At 40.0% G+C, this 24,377-nt stretch overlaps 1 protein-coding gene across 1 annotated transcript in view; it reads right to left on the reverse strand.

Moving 5' to 3' along the window:
• Positions 1-223: 223 nt before the first annotated feature.
• Positions 224-24,377, reverse strand: part of tdrd5 (tudor domain containing 5) — a 49,010-nt gene continuing 24,856 nt past the window's right edge. The window contains exons 9-17 of the mRNA XM_041277196.1: positions 22,426-22,646; positions 21,266-21,475; positions 17,762-17,828; positions 17,319-17,519; positions 13,574-13,666; positions 12,825-12,971; positions 8,069-8,254; positions 6,112-6,271; positions 224-2,645 (exon numbers count right to left, since the gene is read on the reverse strand). Coding sequence (XP_041133130.1) covers positions 2,440-2,645; positions 6,112-6,271; positions 8,069-8,254; positions 12,825-12,971; positions 13,574-13,666; positions 17,319-17,519; positions 17,762-17,828; positions 21,266-21,475; positions 22,426-22,646 — 1,491 coding nt within the window. The 3' untranslated portion in view covers positions 224-2,439. The remainder of the gene's footprint in view (positions 2,646-6,111; positions 6,272-8,068; positions 8,255-12,824; positions 12,972-13,573; positions 13,667-17,318; positions 17,520-17,761; positions 17,829-21,265; positions 21,476-22,425; positions 22,647-24,377) is intronic.

A 24,377-nucleotide genomic window follows, 5' to 3' on the forward strand; every position in this document is an offset into this window, starting at 1 on the left:
CCCCCCCCCCAATAGGCTCACAACTGAAAAAAGTTGAGCGCTAATATTTTGAGATACTATATCCAACAGTCATATCAAAAGAATCTGAGACAGTGAGATGGCATTGGTCAACTTGATGTGGAATGACCGATAAGCGTTTCTCCAGATGTATGCAAACATAAACGTGTGACATACAGACTAACGGATGGATAACAAAAAGAGAGAAATACTGTATTAGACTGACAGGTATCAAAAACAAGATTAATCAAGTACTCTGTTTTTTTAAATCATATTTATTCCTTTGAAGTAAGCAGGTGTGGGCTTAGTGAATTATCTGTTGCTATGAAGATATTCAAGTTTGTCAACCTTTCATTAATTCTGAAAAGGCATAATCATTTACAGAACTATTTAAACTATAACTGATACATTCAGAGATAAACTAATGACTTGACCCATGTCAATTCAAAACAAATGATAAAGCTTCAGAATGATATACACAAGAGGCACCTGTCACAAAAACAAGTGAGATATAACTAGCTCAAATAAAACACATCACAGTTTACTGTGGCACAAACAAGTATTCAGAGACTATTACAGCAAGTTTCAATATCCATAGCCCATACACAGAGTGTTATTGAAAAACTACCAAACAAAAAAAACACAAACCTGGTGGAATTAAAATTGTTTGAACTAAAAATAATTGTTTTCAAATCATCCAGAAATGTTTACACTTTTTTAATTAATGTCTGTGTTTACTCTTAGAGCCTTTTATAATTTACCAAATAACAAAACAAACAACTGTGATAAAAATAACGTGGGTTTTTTTTGGGGGGGGTGTTTTCTGGTATTGTATGCAGTGTTAGCATAGGTAACTGCAGTTATCATAGTTTCTTGATGTGTGATTTTTAAAAGATGTTGTAATGCGCTGTCCATAATTATTCAATTTAAATCTTAGTTATACTGGTCTTATTAGTGTTAAAATACATTTTCTTACCTCTGATTCATACCCACAACATTATCACTGTCCCTCTTTAAAGGATTTCTAACCCAAGCTTATAAAATCAATGTTCTAGCCTGTTATTAGTACTGACAGCACTAGCTTCCAACCCCTGACTGCTTACACAGCTTCTTACTGGTATCCCCCCACTTCCTGGAGCTGACCACTGTAGTAGCAGTGTGAATGTTTTAAAAGCTACACTGCAGGGCTTTATAAATCACCAACCGGCACAATGGATACAAGGATTTTGAAGTCTAGTGATATTGAATACTGTGTATTGGGTACTGGATTAGGGGAGCGGTCCAATATTAGGAATTCAATTGAGGTTGGTTTTAGAGGGAGGGGTATTCTGTTCAGGGTGATCCCATTAATTTTATTTGTTTGGAACCCAGACCAGCTAAGAGACAAGACAGCTGTAAGCCAATCAAAGGCAAAGGGTGCGCACTGTGAACCAATCAGAGGCAAAGGGAGAGAACTGTAGCCAATGAAAGACAGTGGAAGCCAGTCCTGTAACCAGAACCCGAAGAAAAGCTTACATTTTTTGAGGTTCGGGAGAAATTCGTTATATATTCAGCATGTGGAATAAATGTAAGCGCAAACACCCCAAGACACTTAATCCAAATCCAAAACTTAATCAAAAACAACTGAACCCAACTATATTACGAAAAAACATGATTAAGGACTACGCTTCACAATGCAACACAACCCCAGCTATCTGTCCTCCTGGAATGGAAGGCCAATACAGCTCTTAGTGTAAGTTCTAGAAAAGATCACATGACTCTACCTACACTTAACTTGTCAGTGCCTTTACTAGGTGAGCTACTGGGGTCCCGCAGAAAATTGAGTTTAATTCAATTCAATTCAGTTTGGTTTTGGAGGGGAGGTGTACTCTGTTCAGGGTGATCCTGTTCCTTTAAAGGGCCAGTGATAAATAAGAGGTAAGAAATGGATTTAAATAGGTCTTGGTTAGCAATCCTGTAAAGGGAGGCAGTGACAGTAAGAGGTAAGGATATGTATTTAAAAGGAGCCTTTGTAAGCGCTCTTTCAATAATGCTGCTAGTGCTAGCAACATCAGGGGTGTCAAACACAACACACAGGGCAATTTTATCAGGGTTTTCAAAATCTGAAGACTGCTTGGTCTCCAGGATCACTGGGGTATAAATAGTTTTTGATTTTATTTTATATGAACAACAACAGAAAATTGGATGCAAGCGGGAATTAGCTTCCTGTTTTGTCTGGTCACACTATGAAAAAAGAAAACGTCAAATTCCCTTTAAAAATCACAGCAGTAAGACCAAACCAAAAAAAAAAAAAAGCATAGAAAATAAAAATAAAAGTAACTGTAATAAAACCTTTATTTAACATTTATTGCCTCTGTCAGCACTAGCCATCCCTGCCCTCACTCGCACAGCAATATAGAGTCAGTGCTTCTCATGCAGCAATCCAGACAGCAGCAGCAGCTGCTACACTTTCTTGTATGAAAACCACTCCACGAGCTGGGTGGCTGTAGCTAGTCGAGCTGCTGGTCCCAGCACGGATGATGCAGAGGTCTGGGGCACACAGAATGTGTTTCTGCTCAGAGGGAACAGCAGCCTGGCTAAGCGCTGAGTCTGGACAGCTAGTGGCACGGAATCCCTCTTCACCTGAAGGTCAGGCGTTGAGGAGAGCTCTGAAACAGCAGCACATAAAACTATGAACACCAAGGCTGTAAATCAACACAGTCTTTCCAGGGCCCCCGTCATTGTACTGTACGATTTAATATTGGATTTGTTCGGGTGCTGTGGTTCCATCAGGTTTTATGTGTACAGAGAGGCTCTGGAAAGCTGTTCTGTAATACATTACAATATCAGATACAAGTATAACATTAGAAATCAAGGCCCCTTATTTTTTCAGTCTTTTATTTATTTATTTTTTTACTGCTATAGGGTCAGTATTTATCGATTCACCCAACATTTGGCCCAATGCAAGCATGTGAAAATCCATGTCATAAAAAAAAAGGTTAATATAGGGTTGCCTGTTTAAAATATTGAATTTAAGCACTGACACGACAGCTTTACACATACAATTTCAGTATTGATCACTAGAACTGCATCTGAGTTAAAAAAAAAATATATAATTTTTTTTTTTACATTTAAGGATAAGAACATTTTTAAATGATCATCAAACCCACATTTTGCAAAGCTTCGAAAAAAAAATTATATATATATATATATAATATATATATATATATATTATATATATATATATATTTAAATTTAAATAGTTCTGGGTAAGCGATTTGACAGAAATCCCTGTTTCTGATGTCATGTTTGGAATCTAATAGTATATTCACTAAACAGAAGAGTGCTATTTTACGCAGTTTCAATATAAGAATTTTGCTTTAGTTTGGAGGTAAGATGCTTAAACAAAGACATTTTTTATGTAGTAGAGTGGATGTGTATGGGAAAGGCTTTAAATAAACACTAAATATGAAAGACTAGCCTTACACTGTATACTGTACCTACAACAGACAATGAAGTCTATTTCACTTTTATGACAATTAAAAGAACAGTTATTAAACCAACCTTAACCCTAACTTTTAACACTAAGCTAACGTTTATTTCAATATTGTTCAACTGTTTAACAACATGCTAACATGTAAACTGTCTATTATCATTATATTTATTCCCTAGGTTGTATAGAGGATGGCTGTATGCCTGATGCCGCTGATTGACAACAGAGTAATAACAACCAAACATGCTGTTATTATGAGGAGTTTGTTTCCATTATTACCATTATATACCATGATTAACCTGCCTAACTGATCCTCAATCATCCAGCAACCCCACTTCCATGTAATACCATGGTTCGTGTGGCTATCAATCTGTTGTCTACATGAATGCAGCTGCTTGTAGGGGACCACTGAGCAGTGCCATTTCACAGGTGCAGAGCGCACCCTAGATATTGTAGCCTAACTCCAGCCTTGCTGACTGCCTGCCTGCCACACTGTCCCTGTACAGCTGGCCGGCTCACTGGACCCCAAACCAGTTCTATACACCAGCAATGCTTTCCATGTCTATGCCTAATTTATAGTATTTATTTCACATTTTACATTGTTGTTCACATAAAGTATCAAAATGTACAGGAGTGTGCAATGTTAGTATAAATTATAATTATTGAGAACATTCTCACAAAAACAGGACATTTACAGTTAAATGTTCAATAAAATACTTTTGTTTCCACTTTTAAACTTTTACAATCTTTTAACCCTTAAGAAAACAAGCACAGCTATCACAGACCAGATATTTAATGACATGCTGCTTTTAATAATGTACAGTTGAAATTTTAGATCACCTACAAAGTACCTCTTTCTCCTTGATATTTCAAAGGAGGTGATATAACCATAGACTATTTAGACTAGCATGTTGCGACCAGTGTCCCACTAGATCAAGACAACTTGTCATTTTTGTTTATGAAAATATGACAGATACCCTCCCAAATGTGCTCTGCACTAATTGGCGAGGTCAATGGTAATCCGTAGTAAGAAAGCATAATTTATATAAACAAAGACTAAAGAAAGTAATGACTTCTTGTAATGTACATTAGACAAATTAAACAATTAAAAGACAGTATGAGCAGTGCCCTGTTGTAACTTGGAGATGGAAGCTCAGTTAAAAGATGCAGCTCAAAAGAGCGTGTGTTGTGTAACAGTACCATTGCTGCCACCTAGTGGAGAAAAAGCATGTGAGCCGTGCAATTGCAATAGCATTAAGGATATTATTTCATAGGTTTTTATTGTATTTCTCATGGCCAGATAACCAATATGTAGGAATTGTTTAGTTATATTTTAAAAGGCGAGCTAACCAAGAATTTAAAATCCAATTCCTTATTCCTCATTTGCCTGGACCACCTCATTCTATACCACGTATTATACAATCAGATATAGTGTAAAAAGAATACATTTCACTTATTTATTTTTCGAAATTTCAAATATTTAATCAATATGTTGGCTTCAAAGTGACTGGGATGTTTGAAAACAATTTAAAATAGTTCCTGATGAGGAAGCAGTTCTAATTTAAAAGGTCATCTACTGTAGATTTAAGCCAGCAAAAAAACTAAAGAAGAACTCGGGTCTTCTGCCAGTTCCCCAAAAAACATATGCAAAGCTCTCGTTGAGTATGCAGGTTTATAAGAGCCTACTATAATGCATAGGACTCTATGGATAAGAATGCAGCAATAAAGTAACCAGACAAACAAAACGAATTTCAATACATGACGCTACCTGAATAAACAAACGGACCTTGTCACAGAAGCATCTAACTCAAAGCATCTTCCAGATATATCTCCACAGTATCCCATTCGCTTGTTTAGCAGCTTCTCCCAGTGTATTGCTTATTCCAATTTCACAGTGGTTCAGGACCTCAACTAACATTTTATTTTCTTTCAACACGTTTGCATTTGGCTGTTTTAGTCAGTTAATTATTATCAAACACAGAACCTATCAAATTCCCATATAAACTTTTTTATTTCTTAAAATGTTCAATTCAGTTTGTGCTTAATGTATGATAAGGCAAGTGCAAAGTCACATTTCTTTAATATAATGCTATAACTGGACTCATTAACCTCCTGTCTGCCACAGTAAATTAACGCGATGCCCCTTGTGTTCCACAGTAGAAACTACAACCTCTTTCTTGGTCTTTATTGAAGCATTTTGCAAGTAAGCGATTTTCAAATATTGATACCATCGAAAAGAGAACATCAGAAACAGTTGCATGTTTTTCAGAGTAACATTTATGCATTCAGTTTCAGAAGCAGTGCTGTCAAATCCTGATTCCTTACAAATAAAAAAAAAATATTGTAAGAAAGGTCATTTCTAAGATGTGTTTTATAAGGGTTACACTTACCGTTTTCTGAAGCAAGTCACTAAAAAAGCATTCTAAGGTCTCTGCATTATAACCAGTCGAGATAAAAACTGTACCCCACTTGACCTAATCCTAAATGGTGATTGGCAGATTTCTCATATGTGATTTATGATATATCAATATAAATGTAGGTCACTTGTCACTGGTACATTGAAAGGGTCTATAATGATGACAAATTAAATCAACATTAAAACCAGGACTGTTTCTGTACAATGCTATGAATTCAGTACAAACCTCCTTTGTTCTCAAGCTCCCCGGCCTGGACACAGACTTGTGGAGCTTCTTCAGGAACGAGGCAGGCTGGAGAGGCGGCAGTGCCTTCTGCTACTGGCTGGCAGTGGGACAGGGTCATGTACCTCTCATCCTGGGGGTCTGGGAAGGAGTCTGGTTTATTCTGAAACACAGTATGATAGTTTCAGTTACTTATATATAAAAAAAAGGGAAAGGGAAAACTTAGGAAACATTTCAAGTGTTCAACATACATTACAGTATTTTTTTCCCATTACAATAATGATATACTAAATATTAATGTACTGGTTCTAAAAAGCAATGATGAAGCAATGAGCACTGGAATTTGGTAGTTGCCACATGATGTGCCCCACACTGTCCTAACTCTCACTACTATTACTACTACTACTACTATTAATAATATAATACTAAATCTTTATTTTTATATAGCACCTTTCATAGGGGACCACCATCACAAAGCGCTTTACAGAGGTAGGTTGTGAACTGTGCATTATATGCAGAGTCACTTACAATAGGACATTGATTTAACATCTCATCTGCAGGAGGGAGCACAAGGAGGTTAAGTGACTTGCTCAGGGTGACACAGTGAGTCAGTCACTGGCAGATGTGGGATTTGAACTGGTGACCTTCTGGTTACAAGCTCTGGACTTTAACCACTAGACCACACTGCCTCCTTGATACTATACTAACCCTAACTCTCACTTAGGCTTTTCAGATCTTTTATTTGTTTTAGGTGGAACCATAAACATTTATAAAATGGGGCTACACGTGATAAATGTTACATGAACACCACCATTACAGGCATTTCCCAGTCCTTTCTCATAACACAATATTCTCAGTGTTTGCCTCTGCATTTGCCATTGGTCCTAATGAAGTACAGTCAGCACTGTCTGCAGTTTAATTAAAGTGGGAGGTAGACAATCAGACTGCACTGATGTGAAGGCTGGTAATTAAGCCCCCTCTCTGTTCTGTTCATTTGATTCAGTGTCACTTTCTTTCCCTGCTCACTGCTGATGCTGCCAGCCTATAACAGCTCTGCCCTGCCCTGCCATTAATCAGAGATCCCTGCCTGCATGTGCAGCCGTGGCCCATTACAGGAATGAGAGCTACATCAATGTCAGATCGTCCATTAAACTAATACTGCCTTCGACCAAGAGCATTCAAATATCATGATTGCTGTGTGCTAGCTAAAGAGAGGCAAGGTATCTCTTACAGAAATGCTTCTGTCAGCGGAACTGTTCAGACCCTGCGAGAATGTACCTTATTTAAACCTGAAACGGAACACATTCTCTATACTGGGGTTGTCTAACTGATGGCTCTGGAGATTAACAATCTCAATCATAATGCAATTTAACATGTATGTAGTCTGGTTAAACAGCCTGTACAAAAGTGAATATTGTGAACTGGATCTACTGTACTTATACTCTGATGTGCAAAAGGGCAGCCAGTCTGGCAGGCAATTATGCAAATCCAAACTGGTTCATTTTTTTGGACAATAACCATCATCATGCTTGCAACCCTGCCTAACAGTAAGCATGTGAAAACCTGACTTAAAAGATTCAATTGTAGCTGCATCTCTGACATCACTTGGAAATTAAAAGCTCTTCCTCCTCCTAATTTTAAGTGACTGCGAGAAATAACCAAAATATCAGCACTTGCTGACCGTACAGTGTGACTGGGAGTATAAGGTACAGTCAGAGCCTGCAGATACAAAGGCCCAGATTCATGAAGGGCTTTATAAGTAGAAGCAAGATCTTAAAATCAATCTTGAATTTAACATGTAACAATCACAGAAGACAGCTTGGTACTAAATGTGAAGCATCTCAAAGCCTTTACCACTGATATAGAGGTTAAAGCAATATGGCATTGAAACAATGGAACTTGACCTTGAGAATCACAGAATACAGCTTTATACCAAATGATATGACGAGGTCTGGCTCACCAGCACAGGTACTGTCTGCTGTGGACTCGGTGCCCGCAGGTCCCTGCTCTGAGCCCAGAGGGCCTCCCTGCAGGACGCTGTCTTGGTTTTCATCGGGCTCCTCTGTCCCCAGTCCTCATCCCAGACTGTAGTAGGCACTGACTCCGACTGCAGAAGAGCCGAGAAGGGATTGGACCTTTCTGCTGGCTAGACAGGACAACATCATTGTATTACAATATTAAGAGCTTCCAAAATGGGTTGTTTTGTTAACTAACCCCACATAATATGAATCCAAAATAATAATAATCCAAATAATATGAACCAGTTGCATTACTGGCAGTCTGTAGTTTTTATAGGGCATGGTATAAATGGTTTGCTGGAAAGAAGGACATATTTTGTATCAACTGGGACCCCCTTGAGTTATATTGTTATATCAATGGGAGCACCAGTTTGGTGTAGAAATATAGTCAGATAAAATGTCAGAATACCGTGCCCTATAAAACAGAACGCAACATTTTTTTCTTCAAGAGACTTCCGAATGATAGCCATCAACTAAATAAGAATGATTCACTTTATTCTGTAGTCACTAAATGGGACCCATTTTTCTACAACAGCTTAAACCCTAGGCTAGCTTTTTCCACAACTCTGTATAAAAACAAAAGAAATAAAAGGCACTGACAGCACACGTTTGCATAATTTCTACACATTTAAATCTACAATATCTAAGGCAAATTAGTCATTTTGCAGACACGGCAAAAAGGTACTCTAAGTTAGAAAAATGACAGTAAGTAAATATGTAACTTATTTCAAGTGTCTAATTCATAAGATACAAAACACTGAAACATGGAATCTTTTTCTCTAAAAAAAGCTGTCAGCTGACAGAATATACTGTGCAAAAAGGGGATTCAGAATTATATATATATATATATATTATGAAAAAGTGTGGGGAAAGGTTGTAGAGTGGTGGTATATAAGTCAGAGAATCAAGCGCAGCCTATATCCTTTCTAGTTGGTGGCTAGAGGAAATGTGCAAAGGGGAAATGTAGTGCTAGTTTTTAAAAGGGAAGCTGGGACTACATTTCCCAGCAGACATACAGGGCATGGCACAGATTATACAGGAACAAGACTTACCTGGGCTTAATTAAGACAGGTATTTAAAACGGGTTACTAGAGAGTGCTTGTTGTCTGTCATAAGATATAATGCTGTTGATAGACCTTAACCGAACCGACAAGGTAATTCAGCATTTGTGGCTGATATTATTATGGTTACTGTGAATATCAGTAAAGTGCTTAGCTGTCCAATTATTAGTTTGACCTGTCCAAAGTTTAGGTGGTGCTCAGTGACCGAGTCATGTTTTGTTTTGTTTATTTTGTATTGAGCATGGCGACCCTCACCCTTTAAATTTTCGGTTTTTATTTGTTTAGATCGGCTGTCTTATTACTATTTGGCATAATCTGGTTTTTTTTTGGATATTAAACATAAACACCACTCAAGCTGAGGTCCTCCGACACTGGACTGCTTGCTATCCCCAAGCAAAAGTGCACCACACTTGGAGAACGCTCGTTCAGCTTCACGGCTCCGACTCTTTGATGCTCCCACGTCACTCGCTTCAAATCAACTCTCAAGACCTACCTGTTCTCTCTTGCTTTCCATGCTCTTTAAGCCTGATATCTGCTGTTAGTTGCTGTGTTGCTGCTACTATTTCATGTATCATACTACTATCATGAATTATGCACTTTCCACTGTATTTAATGTACTATTACATGTATTATGCACTTTCCACTGTATTTAAAGTATTATGGATTTTCTTGTTATTGCATCGTGTAAAGCGCTTTGTGATGGTGGTCCAATATGAAAGGTGCTATATAAAATAAAAACTGATTGATAATAATAATAATAATAATAATAATAATAATAATAAATAATAATAATAATAATACTATTGTACTAAAAATAACTTAATATGCATTAGTAGAAGCATAACTGTCAGCAGTTTTATATTTACAATAAGTTTTTTGGTTCATCACTGAATGAAACCTTAACCCTTAGTGGTCCATTTATTCAGCGCTTGTCAGGTGTGTCAGGGCCAATTCATTTTCACAGCGCTGTTTATTTTACATGCACTGTTTAAATTCAGTTTTTTTCAGAGTAAAACAGGTTTAAAAGGCACTGAATCGCAAAAGTACACTCAGTACTGTATCTCCAGCCAAGCCCCACCCCTTGTTCGCTGTATTTTTCACATACCTCTTTACAGACATGCATACTGATAAATCCTCTCCTGAGCACTCGTTTTCTCACCAAACTCCTCAACAATGTGATCCAAGTCATTATTTTCTTACTATAACATCTCAAAAAGCTCTGCAAATATCTGTGTTATCTCTGGTGCATGGGGCTATCAGATATGCCCCCCCCCCCCCCCCCCCCTTTTTTGGCTTCATTCTGCTCCTATCGGTCTCACTCAGTCATTGAAAGGTTTTCTCTGCTTTTTCTGGAGAAAAAAACGACTAGAGACCTGTGTCCGACATTGGACTGGAAAGGGAAAACTGTAATGTCGGACCACAAAGGGTTAACGCCATAAAAACTAACTTGCGACACCATGTTGCTGTTTTTTTACAACCAGGTTCGTGGTCGATAAGCCTGACTTTCTTATCGTGTTACGTACAGTGCCTATAGAAAGTCTACACCCCCTTTCAAAATGTTCACCTTTTGTTGCCTTATAGCCTGGAATTAAAATGCATTAAAATTGTTGTTTTTTTTTTCACCTACACATCCTACTTCACAACTTCCAAGTGAAAACAATATTCCAGAAATTTGTAGAAAATGAATTAAAAATAAAAACTCAAATAGCTTGGGTGGGTAAGTGTCCACCCTCTTTGTAATAGCAATCCTAAATTAGCTCAGGCGTAACCAATCGCCTTCAAAATCACACACCAAGTTAAGTAGCCTCTACCTGTGTTAAATTGTAGTGATTCACATGATTTCAGGATAAATTCAGCAGTTCTTGTAGGTTCCCTCTGCTGGGTAGTGCATTTCAAAGCAAAGACTCAACCAAGTGCACAGAGGAGCTTTCAAAAGAACTCCAGGACAAAGTTGTTGAAAGGCACAGATCAGGGGATGGGTATAAAAAAATATCAAAGGTCTTGAATATCCCTTGGAACACAGTCAAGACAATTATTAAGTGGGAGGTGTATGGCACCACCAAGACCCTGCCTAGATCAGGCCGTCCCCCCAAACTTGATGACCGAGCAAGAAGGAGATTGATTAGAGAGGCTACCAAGAGTCCAATGGCAACTGCAAGAGCTACAGGCTTTTATGGCCAATAATGGTCAAAGTGTGCATGTGACAACAATATCCCAAGCACTCCACAAATCTGGCCTGTATGGTAGGGTGGCAAGAAGGAAGCCTTTACTCAAGGAAGCCCACCTTGAATGCAAAAAAAACTCAGGAGATTCTGTAGCCATATGGCAAAAAGTTCTGTGGTCTGACAAAACTAAAATGGAACTTTCTGGCCTAAATGCAAAGTGTTATGTTTGGCATAAACCCAACACAGCGCATCACCCAGAGAACACCACCCCTACTGTGAAGCACGGTGGTGGCAGCATCACGTTCTGGGGATGTTTCTCATCAGCAGGGACTGGGGCACTTGTCAGGATATAAGGGAAAATGAATGGAGCAAAGTACAGAGAAGTCCTTGAGGAAAACCTGCTGCCCTCTGCAAGAAAGCTGAAACTGGGACGGAAGTTCACCTTTCAGCATGACAACGACCCAAAGCACACAGCCAAAGCTACACTGGAGTGGCTAAGGAACAAAAAGGTAAATGTCCTTGAGTGGCCCAGTCACAGCCCCGACCTAAATCCTATCGAAAATTTGTGGCATGATTTGAAGATTGCTGTCCATCAGTGCTCCCAAAGGAACTTGACAGAGCTTGAACAGTTTTGTAAAGAAGAATGGTCAAATATTGCCAAATCTAGGTGTGCAAAGTTGGTATAGACCTATCCCAACAGACTCACAGCTGTAACTGCTGCCAAAGGTGCTTCAAGTATTAACCCAGGGGGGTGGAGATTTACCCAATTATGATCTTTCAGTTTTGTATTTTTAATATATATATTTTTTCTCAATAAAAACTTTTTTCCCCTTAACAGTGTGGAGTATGGTGTGTAGAAAAGTGGAAAAAAAATCCTCATTTAAATGCATGAAACTCTGAGGCACTGACACAACAAAATGTGAAAAAGTTCAAGGGGGTGTAGACTTTTTATAGGCACCGTAGGTCCTCAAAATTGATTATTGGTCAGTAGCAAGTCTTTGCATACTGGCCATCTTCTGAAAGCTGTTTTCTTTATGTAGACATTATTTAAAATATATTGGGGGCTCCCAAGTGGCGCATCCAGGCCCTCCGCATGGGTTGCAGGATGCACCCTATAGCCCGGAGATCGCTGGGCATTCGCCTTCACTGACTATCTTCCTCAACACCACTCAAACAAAGGGTTTTCTCTCCCTTTATATACATGCGCCCATTCTCCAATTAGCACTAAATTACCTAATTAGAGAATGGCCACATTCCACCTATGATAGTTGGCAGGGATGGCTATAGCCTCATCCCTGCCGAACTTACATTCACACAATATTCTGCTAGACCGCTGCAATTCAGATGTGTTTTTTTTTTTTTTTTTTTTTTTTAGAGACTTGCGTGGCTCAGGACATTAAACAACACGAGGCGGGCCTTACCAGACGATAAAGCCCTCTTCTTCAGGTTCTGTTGCTTAATTAATAACGCACCTGCTCCTGCAAGCTGTCCTCCAGATTGCCCTCGAATTCCAGCTCTGGGAGGTCACTGAAGTCCATCTCTCTCTCCCAGCAATCCGCTCTGACCGGGGTGGGCTCCAGGTACAGCATCCTGTCAGCATCTCTGCCAGACAGCGGGGCCTGCAGCAAGGCACAACTCTGACACTCACCAGCACAGGCTCAGGACACAACATCAATTTTCTTACACATACTAGCATTCATAGCATGATCACTGGCCCCTCTTTAAAATGCTGCTAAAAAAACCCTTTCAAACACATTTATTACTGTTGTCACTCCTTTTCTTTTCTGTTGCTGATGCTTCCTGGGGCCAAATCACTTCCTGTGCTGTAGCTGCAAATCAGGACATGTGACCACCCACATAAACAGGAAGTGATTTGATCTAATACATTTTAACACTTTGGAGAGCATACACTTAAGGTCAGTCTTAACTGAATATGTAATTTATGGTAAAATAGTCATTTTTTTGTTTCGACTATCTGTAAAAACTGATGCATCATGAATGCAAGGTCCTGGTGCAATTCTTAATTCCTATTGCAGCAGCACTGCTCTTGTTGGTATAATAAAGGGTACGCGGCTTATTCACTGTTCCAAGGTGTTCTGGACAAAGAGCTGCCTTTTATACAGCATAGACTCTAGCTACTGAAACTTTGTACTATAAATTAGGAACAAATGCACTACATATCCTTGCACTCCTTACAGATGGCTCATAATAAAACAGCTACCTGTTTCTTCGTCTTCTCCTCTTCTGTTACAGGGTTTGGCAGGTCTGTCTGCCACTTCAGATACAGAGCAACTGGGTTGAACTCTCCAAAGGGCTGCAACACATACACATGCCTTGGTTAATACTATAGTACTGAATAAGGTATTAGTTTCACATAATATATGTTAGAAAACGGTTCAGTACCACCAGCCAATCAGTTTCCAGCTCTAGCTGTTGGTACTGTGAATCCAATTTTAAATCAATCTGCTGAAGTACTAGCTTTTTCATTCTGACTTGCCTTGAAGACCACCCTCAATAGGACTTCTCACTCTTCAGGAAAAAAGTATGAACCTTGTATTACGAGTGCATGTAATTATTTTTGCAAGAACGGATTGAGCCGGAAAGGAAACAACGTGGCAGCTGCAGATTAGAGAGGTGGTTGCACTCATTTACCAAGGGGTCGTGCATGACAGCATAAAAGGGGACAGAGAATCGTAATCTGTTCTTTCGCATTGGTTTACATGGAGAATCGAGAAGGACTGAGAGCGAACCAGTGAAAAACAAAATAAAACAAAAATAACAAGTATCGTGAGTGTTGTGTGTTTATTTGTCTGTGATTGATTAATCGTCTTGTTTGTACACTAAACAGCTAACACGTTTCCGGAGCTGTCGCCAAGGACCAGCAATAAAGCCGGATCACTACTGCAATATTGTCACATAAAACTAAACTGTATCACCCACCAAGAGCACTACTGCACTCACCCAGGACTGGTGACAGTGTATGTATTATTGTGGGGCAGATATGTGTGGTTTCATTATTGTCTGGGTATGCAAAACCCATTATTGTTTTTGTTATCATTGTTACTGGTCACCAGAACTGGGATTACAAAATAAAGCACCCCTTTCCAAACCAGATTACAGTCTCTGTCTGTTACATTACTGCACTGCATCACCTCTGCTACCTTGTCACACATCCATGTCTACATTTTATTCAAATTAGCAAAATGCATTTTTCAATGCTTTTTATTGTGTGAAATCACAATAATGTACCTGTTTGGACACGACATTCACAAGCATTTGAACGATTACCTTACATAAGTAAACCAGGTGGCAGGGCATGCAAGCTGATTGATACTAGTGCTGTGGTAACCTCTATCTCCGCAATAAAATATTATGACAGGCTCTGGACATTAATAGTGAAAATGTTTTTCAGTGCATTGCGGACAGGACTCACAAAACCTTTGTTTTTAAAACACATAGTTTTGCATGCTAATTCCTGTGAATTAGCTGGTCTGGAGTGTAACACAACCACACACATACGCTATAAGGGCATCCATGTGTAATAATATAAAACAATACATTGTAATACTTTGTATGAACTGCAGCAAAGCAAAAACATTTAACAACTACAGTAACATTGTGGTAGTTTTTTTCTTCTAAAATAATAATAATTAATGGCAAAATGTACTGTACTCTAGTTTTACTATTGTGTCCAGTGGTAAACTCTGCCTTAGAGAACACTTCGGGTAACAGAACATTTCACTTGCTTCCCGAGGGGTGTTCTCTTAGCCAAGACAGAATTGGTTCAAATGTATTTTATTATCCATCAAACCCAGCCAATCAATAACAGCCTGTCCGCTTGAACCACAACAAACTGAGACAAAGACAGTTCAGTAATATTGCTCCATTCAATTATCTCGCACTGTCCACCTAATCTATAAGCAATTCTAACAAGTAAAAAGTTATTTGTTTTTTTCCCCACATTATGTATGTGATTGTTTATGAACATTTTGGGACAACAAATCATTACAAGTACAAGATACATATACTAAAGTGTTCTTTCAAAGAAAATAATGACAAAAAAAACATTTTCTAATAGCGATAGTGCTCTATCAATGAGGCTCTACCATTACTTTGGTTAGCGCCCTCGCCTTGATACGTAACTCGGCTATGTAACTGAGAAGGATTTACCAGCGTGCAGGAGGATGACGGGAAATGTAGTTCTGAGAGGTCCATGTGGGTACATGGGAAGCTATTTTGAGGCAGGGAATGTAATTTAAAAGTTTTAAAAAGTGGTCAAAATGTTAAAAAAAATTTATTATTATATATATATATATATATATCTATATATAGATATATATATATATATTACATCTATGTGTAGTGTGTGTCACACACACACACAGTGCTGTGCAAAAGTTTTAGGCAGGTGTGAAAAAATGCTGTAAAGTAAGAATGCTTTCAAAAATAGACATGTTAATAGTTTATATTTATCAATTAACAAAATGCAAAGTGAGTGAACAGAAGAAAAATCTACATCAAATCAATATTTGCTGTGACCACCCTTTGCCGTCAAAACAGCATCAATTCTTCTAGGTACACTTGCACACAGTTTTTGAAGGAACTTGGCAGGTAGGTTGGCCCAAACATCTTGGAGAACTAACCACAGTTCTTCTGTGGATTTAGGCAGCCTCAGTTGCTTCTCTCTCTTCATGTAATCCCAGACAGACTCGATGATGTTGAGATCAGGGCTCTGTGGGGGCCATACCATCACTTCCAGGACTCCTTGTTCTTCTTTACGCTGAAGATAGTTCTTAATGACTTTCGCTGTATGTTTGGGGTCGTTGTCATGCTGCAGAATAAATTTGGGGCCAATCAGATGCCTCCCTGATGGTATTGCATGATGGATAAGTATCTGCCTGTACTTCTCAGCATTGGGGAGACCATTAATTCTGACCAAATCCCCAACTCCATTTGCAGAAATGCAGCCCCAAACTTGCAAGGAACCTCCACCATGCTTCACTGTTGCCTGCAGACACTCATTCGTGTACTGCTCTCCAGCCCTTCGGCGAACAAACTGCCTTCTGCTACAGCCAAATATTAAAAATTTTGACTCATCAGTCCAGAGCACCTGCTGCCATTTTTCTGCATCCCAGTTCCTGTGTTTTCGTGCATAGTTGAGTCGCTTGGCCTTGTTTCCACGTTGGAGGTATGGATTTTTGGCCGCAAGTCTTTCATGAAGGCCACTTCTGACCAGACTTCTCCGGATAGTAGATGGGTGTAGCAGGGTCCCACTGTTTTCTGCCAATTCTGAGCTGATGGCACTGCTAGACATCTTCCAATTGCGAAGGGAAGTAAGCATGATGTGTCTTTCATCTGCTGCAGTAAGTTTCCTTGGCCGACCACTGCGTCTACGGTCCTCAGTGTTGCCCATTTCATTGTGATTCTTCAAAAGAGCTTGGACAGCACATCTGGAAACCCCTGTCTGCCTTGAAATTTCTGCTTGGGAGAGACCTTGCTGATGCAGTATAACTACCTTGTGTCTTGTTGCTGTGCTCAGTCTTGCCATGGTTAATGACTTTTGACTGTAAACTGTCTTCAGCAACCTCACCTTGTTAGCTGAGTTTGGCTGTTCCTCACCCAGTTTTATTCCTCCTACACAGCTGTTTCTGTTTCGGTTAATGATTGTGTTTCAACCTACATATTGAACTGATGATCATTAGCACATATTTGGTATAATTGTTTAATCATACACCTGACTATATGCCTACAAAATCCCTGACTTTGTGCAAGTGTATGGATTTGATGTAGATTTTTCTTCTGTTCACTCATTTTGCATTTTGTTAATTGATAAATATAAACTATTAACATGTCTATTTTTGAAAGCATTCTTACTTTACAGCATTTTTTCCAGGTTCACAGTAAGGTATATTCAGGTTTTCTAGTTTACAACTCTAATAAGTATACATGTAAGAAGCTGTCTTTACCTGGCCGATGTCGCTTATACTGCAGGGCACAGCGTAGCCCTGGATCTGCAGGACGCAGTGAATGTAGATATCCGCATCTGTGTAGGTATCACACAGGAAGAGGTGCAGGATTCCCTCCACATACTTGTGGATCACAGCCACCATCGGCTTAGCGCAGCACAGCTTCTGAAATTGGCTTACTGCCTTCTCACTCCAGACACCCTGGTACAGAACAAAACAACACATACAGTAGAGATAATCACCCCTAGTGTCTGCCAAAATGATGGGGGTGCAACGTCTTATAAAAATCATGTGCATGTGTTTGAAGAGGGGATTATTGTCTATTCAGGGATTCCAAGATGTTTACTAAGCAAGTGGTCTGACTGGGGTAAGTTCTGTAGATTCCCTCAATAGCATGTGCTAGAGAATGTCCTTTATAAATAATTACATGTAAAGAAGCACACCTTAAACGGTTTTATCCACGTCAGAATGGATGGCACCGCCTGAGCAGGAAGCTTTGAATAGCAGGACCTGCAGGATGAATAAGACAATGAAATCACGGCTGTCCACAACCACGGCTGGGCTCAATTCCTGGTTTTCAATTCCATTTCCAATTCCCATTCCCATTCCCAATTCCTTTTAACCCCTTAAATTACACAAGGAATTGCGCAGTTGTTCAAACAGTTTCTTCTTCAACTATATTTGGATGGCCAGATCCAATTTTAATCCTGTTTTATGCACCTTATTATAAGAAAGTCAGCATCATTTTTATTTGTGGGACATTATGTGTCCCTGTAGCAAAGTGGTTAACAGTGTACAGATGCAGGTGATCAAGAAACAGACAGACAATTAAAATCCAGGTGCAATGTTGTTTAATGGGTTTGTAAATCCAGTGCCTGATGGCAAAACAAACACAAAACAATAAATGAAGCTAAGTATTATAGCAGCATGTATTACTTAAATTGTAATCCCTGGGTTTGACCCGAAAAAACAGTCCCGTTCTTTATACACCCACACGAAACACAAACCACATACACAAGTCCATTAGCGAGTGAATTAGTGCTTGTGGCGCAAATACAGTTTATTCGTGATACAAGTGCAGTGCTGCTCTGGGTTTGTGCTGGCCCTTGGCGACAGCTCCAGAATGTGTTAGCCATCTACTAATAACAAGAAACAATCAAGAGACAAAATAAACAAACACTCCCAATACTTTTTCCACACAAATCACAGGTCCTTCCAGGTTTTTCTCTAACCATCACCTATTTATACCATCACACATGACCCCTTGGTAAACAATTGCAGCCACTCCTCCAATCCTCCAATTTCCTTTACGGGTCGATGAATTAGTGCACCAAAGCTCCGCTCACTTTCTAGACGACCAACTTCTTTTTAACCCCGGGAATGAACTGTCAGGCCAAACTGAGCGCCCTCACAGGTCAGGAGGGAGATTTACCACCAAAAATCATTGTCTTTCTGTCATATTCCCTTATACCTTAAAGGTTTAAAATCTATTCCCCATTCCAATTCCTTTGTAGGAACTGGAATTTATATTTTAAATATAATAATTGTTGGGAATGTTCAGCTGCTTTCATTTGAAGTAAATTTAACTGACTAACAGTGACTTCAATTTAAGTAATTTGTTGACACTGTGAAAAGCTCATTTTAACACAATACTGCTGATTACAATTTTAATTAATGATGTGTTGATATAATGGGAACTGGAAATAGAATTGGAATTGAAAAACAGGAATTGCCCCCAACCCTGTCCACAACACCATTCCCAAACAGGATCCAAGACTCTCACCAAAGAAAAACTGGCACATACATCTGACCAAAACACTCCATAGGTACAAAAACTACAAGATACAAACAAGAATGATCTGTATGAAGAGTCTGATATTAGGTTAATACAGTGGCTTGAGAAAGTATTGACCCCCCCTTGGCATTTTTCCTATTTTGTTGCCTTACAACCTGGAATTAAAATAGATTTTTTGGGGGTTTGTATCATTTGATTTACACAACATGTCTACCACTTTGAAGATGCAAAATATTTTTTATTGTGAAACAAACAAGAAATAAGACAAAAAAACAGAAAACTTGAGCGAGCAGAAGTATTCACCCCCCCAATACTTTGTAAAGCCACCTTTTGCAGCAATTACAGCTGCAAGTCTTTTGGGGTATGTATCTATAAGCTTGGCACATCTAGCCACTGGGATTTTTGCCCATTCTTCAAGGCAAAGCTGCTCCAGCTCCTTCAAGTTGGATGGGTTCCGCTGGTGTACAGCAATCTTTAAGTCATACCACAGATTCTCAATTGGATTGAGGTCTGGGCTTTGACTAGGCCATTCCAAGACATTTAAATGTTTCCCCTTAAACCACTCGAGTGTTGCTTTAACAGTATGCTTAGGGTCATTGTCCTGCTGGAAGGTGAACCTCCGTCTCAGTCTCAAATCTCTGGAAGACTGAAACAGGTTTCCCTCAAGAATTTCCCTGTATTTAACGCCATCCATCATTCCTTCAATTCTGACCAGTTTCCCAGTCCCTGCCGATGAAAAACATCCCCACAGCATGATGCTGCCACCACCATGCTTCACTGTGGGGATGGTGTTCTTGGGGTGATGAGAGGTGTTGGGTTTGCGCCAGACATAGCGTTTTCCTTGATGGCCAAAAAGCTCAATTTTAGTCTCATCTGACCAGAGTACTTTCTTCCATATGTTTGGGGAGTCTCCCACATGCCTTTTGGCGAACACCAAACGTGTTTGCTTATTTTTTTTCTTTAAGCAATGGCTTTTTTCTGGACACTCTTCCGTAAAGCCCAGCTCTGTGGAGTGTATGGCTTAAAGTGGTCCTATGACAGATACTCCAATCTCCGCTGTGGAGCTTTGCAGCTCCTTCAGGGTTATCTTTGGTCTCTTTGTTGCCTCTCTGATTAATGCCCTCCTTGCCTGGTTCGTGAGTTTTAGTGGGCGGTCCTCTCGTCAGATTTGTTGTGGTGCCATATTCTTTCCATTTTTTAATAATGGCTTTAATGGTGCTCCATGGGATGTTCAAAGTTTCAGATATTTTTTATAAACCAACCCTGATCTGTACTTCTCCACAACTTTGTCCCTGAACTGTTTGGAGAGCTCCTTGGTCTTCATGGTGCCGCTTGCTTGGTGGTGCCCCTTGCTTAGTGGTGTTGCAGACTCTGGGGCCTTTCAGAACAGGTGTATATATACTGAGATCATGTGACACTTAGATTGCACACAGGTGGACTTTATTTAACTAATTATGTGACTTCTGAAGGTAATTGGTTGCACCAGATCTTATTTAGAGGCTTAATAGCAAAGGGGGTGAATACATATGCACGCACCACTTTTCCGTTATTTATTTTTTTGAATTTTTTGAAACAAGTTATTTTTTTCATTTCACTTGACCAATTTGGACTATTTTGTGTATGTCCATTACATGAAATCCAAATAAAAATCAATTTTAATTCCAGGTTGTAAGGCAACAAAACAGGAAAAATGCCAAGGGGGGTCAATACTTTTGCAAGCCACTGTAGGTTAACCAACTTCTCTCACCAATTTGTAATAGAGGTTGGACTGAGTATGTTTTTTATGAGGTCATGTACAACAATGTTGATTTCTACGAGAGCGTGGGGCTACAGCCACAGCCCCTGCAGCAGCTGTAGAGGAATTGTAATCATAAGTACTGACAGCACAGCTGTATGCAGTCCTTGTAATAGAATGAGGAGGGAAACAAGGTTCATTACTTGAAAAGAGTGAAGAGGCTTCTGAAGAATTCCTTTTCGGTCCATTTGTTATTTTCTTTTGAATGTATTGAACAGCTTTTGTAAAAATGATCAGGTTTTTAAATTTAATGCAGTAAGATTTATTATAAATTTAATTCATATTTTAGAGGGAAGCATTTAAGGTGGCCAGAAGCGGCAATGTTGGAACAGTGTTGACAATGTGATTGTAACCTACTTGAGAAACTTGAGGCTGCTCTTTTCCACGAAGCCCAGGTTCCCGAAGTCCACGTAGTAAACCTCTACCTCCGTCTCGTTCACCACGCGGTGGATGATGACTCGGTAGAACCAGATCCCTCCTGGGCTCACACAGCACACCTGCCCAGCACGGATATAGATGGCTGGCAGCCGATAGCGCTCCGACACCTCCGAGAAGGAATAACAGCCTCTGGAGAACAACACAAGTAGGTCAATCTGTCTGGAATGCTTTTACTTACCTTTTACTAGCTCTTACGCTTTGGAGCCAACAAACCTAAAGTGTTACAGAAACACAAATGTAATAGTTTTTTTTTTTTGTTTTGTTTTGTTTTTATTCACACATCATTGGTAAATTAACTATGGTATTACTTTTTTGCCAGGAGAAAGATAACTTTTCTAAACATTACAGTGTATCCAGTTAATGCTCCATTCTGCTGGTGCTCTGATTGAAGCGAGTGGTGTATTTTAGGAAAAGAAAATCAGCATTTTTTTTGTCGGGGAGCCTGATCTGCATGCACTGCGATCCTGAATAAATGTTAAGAAAGGTGCTGCCGTTGCAGTTGATTAATGACTGTGGCAAAGTGGTGAGTGGATGCAGGTGAGTGTAGTGCAGGTAAGAAACGCCTGTAAATAATAAATGATGGAAGTGAGTACAGCAGCGTGTACCACTTTGTTTGTAAAGCTATAATCAGCCCCCTTCCTAAATGACCAACTCCACCTACCCTAAGGAATAAATTCTCATGCCATTTGAATAAGGGTACTCTGTTCCTTTTACACAGTGCCCTCACAGATCAGGAGGGAGATCTAACACCAACAATCATTCGAACTCTGTCATAATGACCCATGATTATTATTTGTTTACTTAGCAGATGCCTGTATCCAAGGCGACTTACAGAGACTAGGGTGTGTGAACTATGTATCAGCTGCTCACTTATAACGTCTCACCTGAAAGATGGCACACAAGGAGGTTAAATGATTGTGGCTGAGCCGGGATTTGAACCGGGGACCTCCTGGTTACAGGCCCTTTTCTTTAACGACTGGACCACACAGCCTCCTATGATGTGTGATTAAAAAACAATTTTTTCTAACGCTGAGATTTGTACATTGCAAAGGTAATGTACCACGTTCCTTGAGCCTCACCTCATTTCAATCATTATGTTCTCCAGCACCTTTGCTTCTTCAGTCCCACAGAAGCGGATGTAGAACTGGCTGGGGGAAATGACGCTCTCCACCAGCACAGACACAAATGCCTTCTCCTTCTTCTCTGCCACCAGCTGCAAGCGTTCGTTCTGGATCGCGTCAGGAGGGACTTCCAACCGGGCTTCCAGCTGGGATAGGATGGGCTCGTACATCTCCAAGGACTGACAAACAAGAGGGGTGTGTGAAGGGTGAACCAACACTGTGTTCGATATCCAAACAAAAACTAGAAATTAACTAAATCAAAGCATGCCAGAGGGCACAGTATAAGGGGAATGGCATCTGTAATGGAACGAAAACAGACATGTGGAACAATGTGTGACCTGTATCATAGGTATGGTCAGGGGTAAAACAACAGCTTTCAAAATGATTGCAGTAAATTGATTATTTTTTCTTTTAAGATACCCACAATCAAACTTGACCTAGAGAATCAGTTACAGAGCATGGGGCCAGTATCTCAAAGCATTAGATTTTGATTCCTGTATCGGCACACTGCAATGCTTTAAATCTGAGACTGCATGCAAAAAAAAACGCTGTGGTCTGCAAACAGTGATGTCATGCATAGATTTAGTTTCAGTGTCTATATTGAAAATCAGATACTAGAACGTATTAATAAGTACTGAAGCCCACTGGAAGGGAGCCAGAGAACTAAGTGGAGGCTGGTTCCTGTTGATAATCGCAGTTAACATAATGATGGAAGGCAACAGGGCAAAGTTCAGCCTGTGTGCCGGCATGTTTAAATTCAGTAGTGTGGACTTGTCACAAGGCTGGCTGAGTGGTGACGTCAGACCCGGAACAACAACACACAGGACAGAGATGTGGAGTGTGGTGAAGCTGAGCACTTGCTTGCTCTTAGCATTTAATAAATGAACAAACAAAAAATAAAAAGCTGAACAAAAACAGCACACGGCACTTGAGGCCAAAATAAACAGACAAACAAAACTAATTAACACTAATCAAAACAGACACTAACGAACAGCGGACAACCAGACAAACACGGGAAGTTAAATTAATTTATTTAATTTACCTTCTCCCCACCCGTTCTCCACTCACCAAACACACAACCCAGAGTGAGTGACAACATGCTGCTTTTATGCAGCTGTACCGAGACTTGATTGCTAATCATTCAGTTGGAGTCTCGGTACAACTGCACGTGAATTAATCTAGTGCAATTTCCTGTGCTCACATATTACGCTTTACCTGCACATGAAGTGCTGTGCAATCCTCGTGCCTAAATACAAATACACATTTTAAATTACTTGTGCTCATAACTCATATTATATCCCCTTTACCAACTACAATACACCAACATTAACACACTTCACGCAACATACGACACAAATAAATAGACCAGGAGCAGGGCACTTTGCCACATATACTCCCCCTTGTACAAAGCACACCTGGCCTCAACAGCTACCTCCCCCCTTAAAAACCCAGCAGTCCAGGTCAAAGTCTTGGGCAGGTAAGGGAGGCTTCAGAGGGCCCATGGCTGAAAATGCTGTCAAATCCCCTGCCGGTAGTGTCATGGCTGACATCACTGTGGTCCACTCCCGCAGCGGAAAAGCTGCTCTGTCCCGTTGCACCCCTGGCAGCGGAAAAACTGCCAGGGGCAATGCTGTCAGCAGACAGGCTGACTCATTCAGCGAGGGCAGTCCTGGCAGCAGAAAGGCTGCTGGGGTTGGTGGTCTCCAGACCTCCTCCCCCATCTTCACAACCAGTGGCTCCAGAGCTGACAGCGGAAAGGCTGTCAGCTTACCGACTGGCAGCAGAGCCATTAATGAGCCCCAGCAGCAACACCAGAGCTGGTGGTGACCCCTGGCGAAGCAGTTCCGGCAACCCCAGGCGCTGCGGAGCGGCAGGCAACCCCAGGCGATATGGCACCCACGAGCGATGAC

This window comes from Polyodon spathula, chromosome 18 (assembly GCF_017654505.1).
Source record: "Polyodon spathula isolate WHYD16114869_AA chromosome 18, ASM1765450v1, whole genome shotgun sequence".
Taxonomy (NCBI): domain Eukaryota; kingdom Metazoa; phylum Chordata; class Actinopteri; order Acipenseriformes; family Polyodontidae; genus Polyodon; species Polyodon spathula.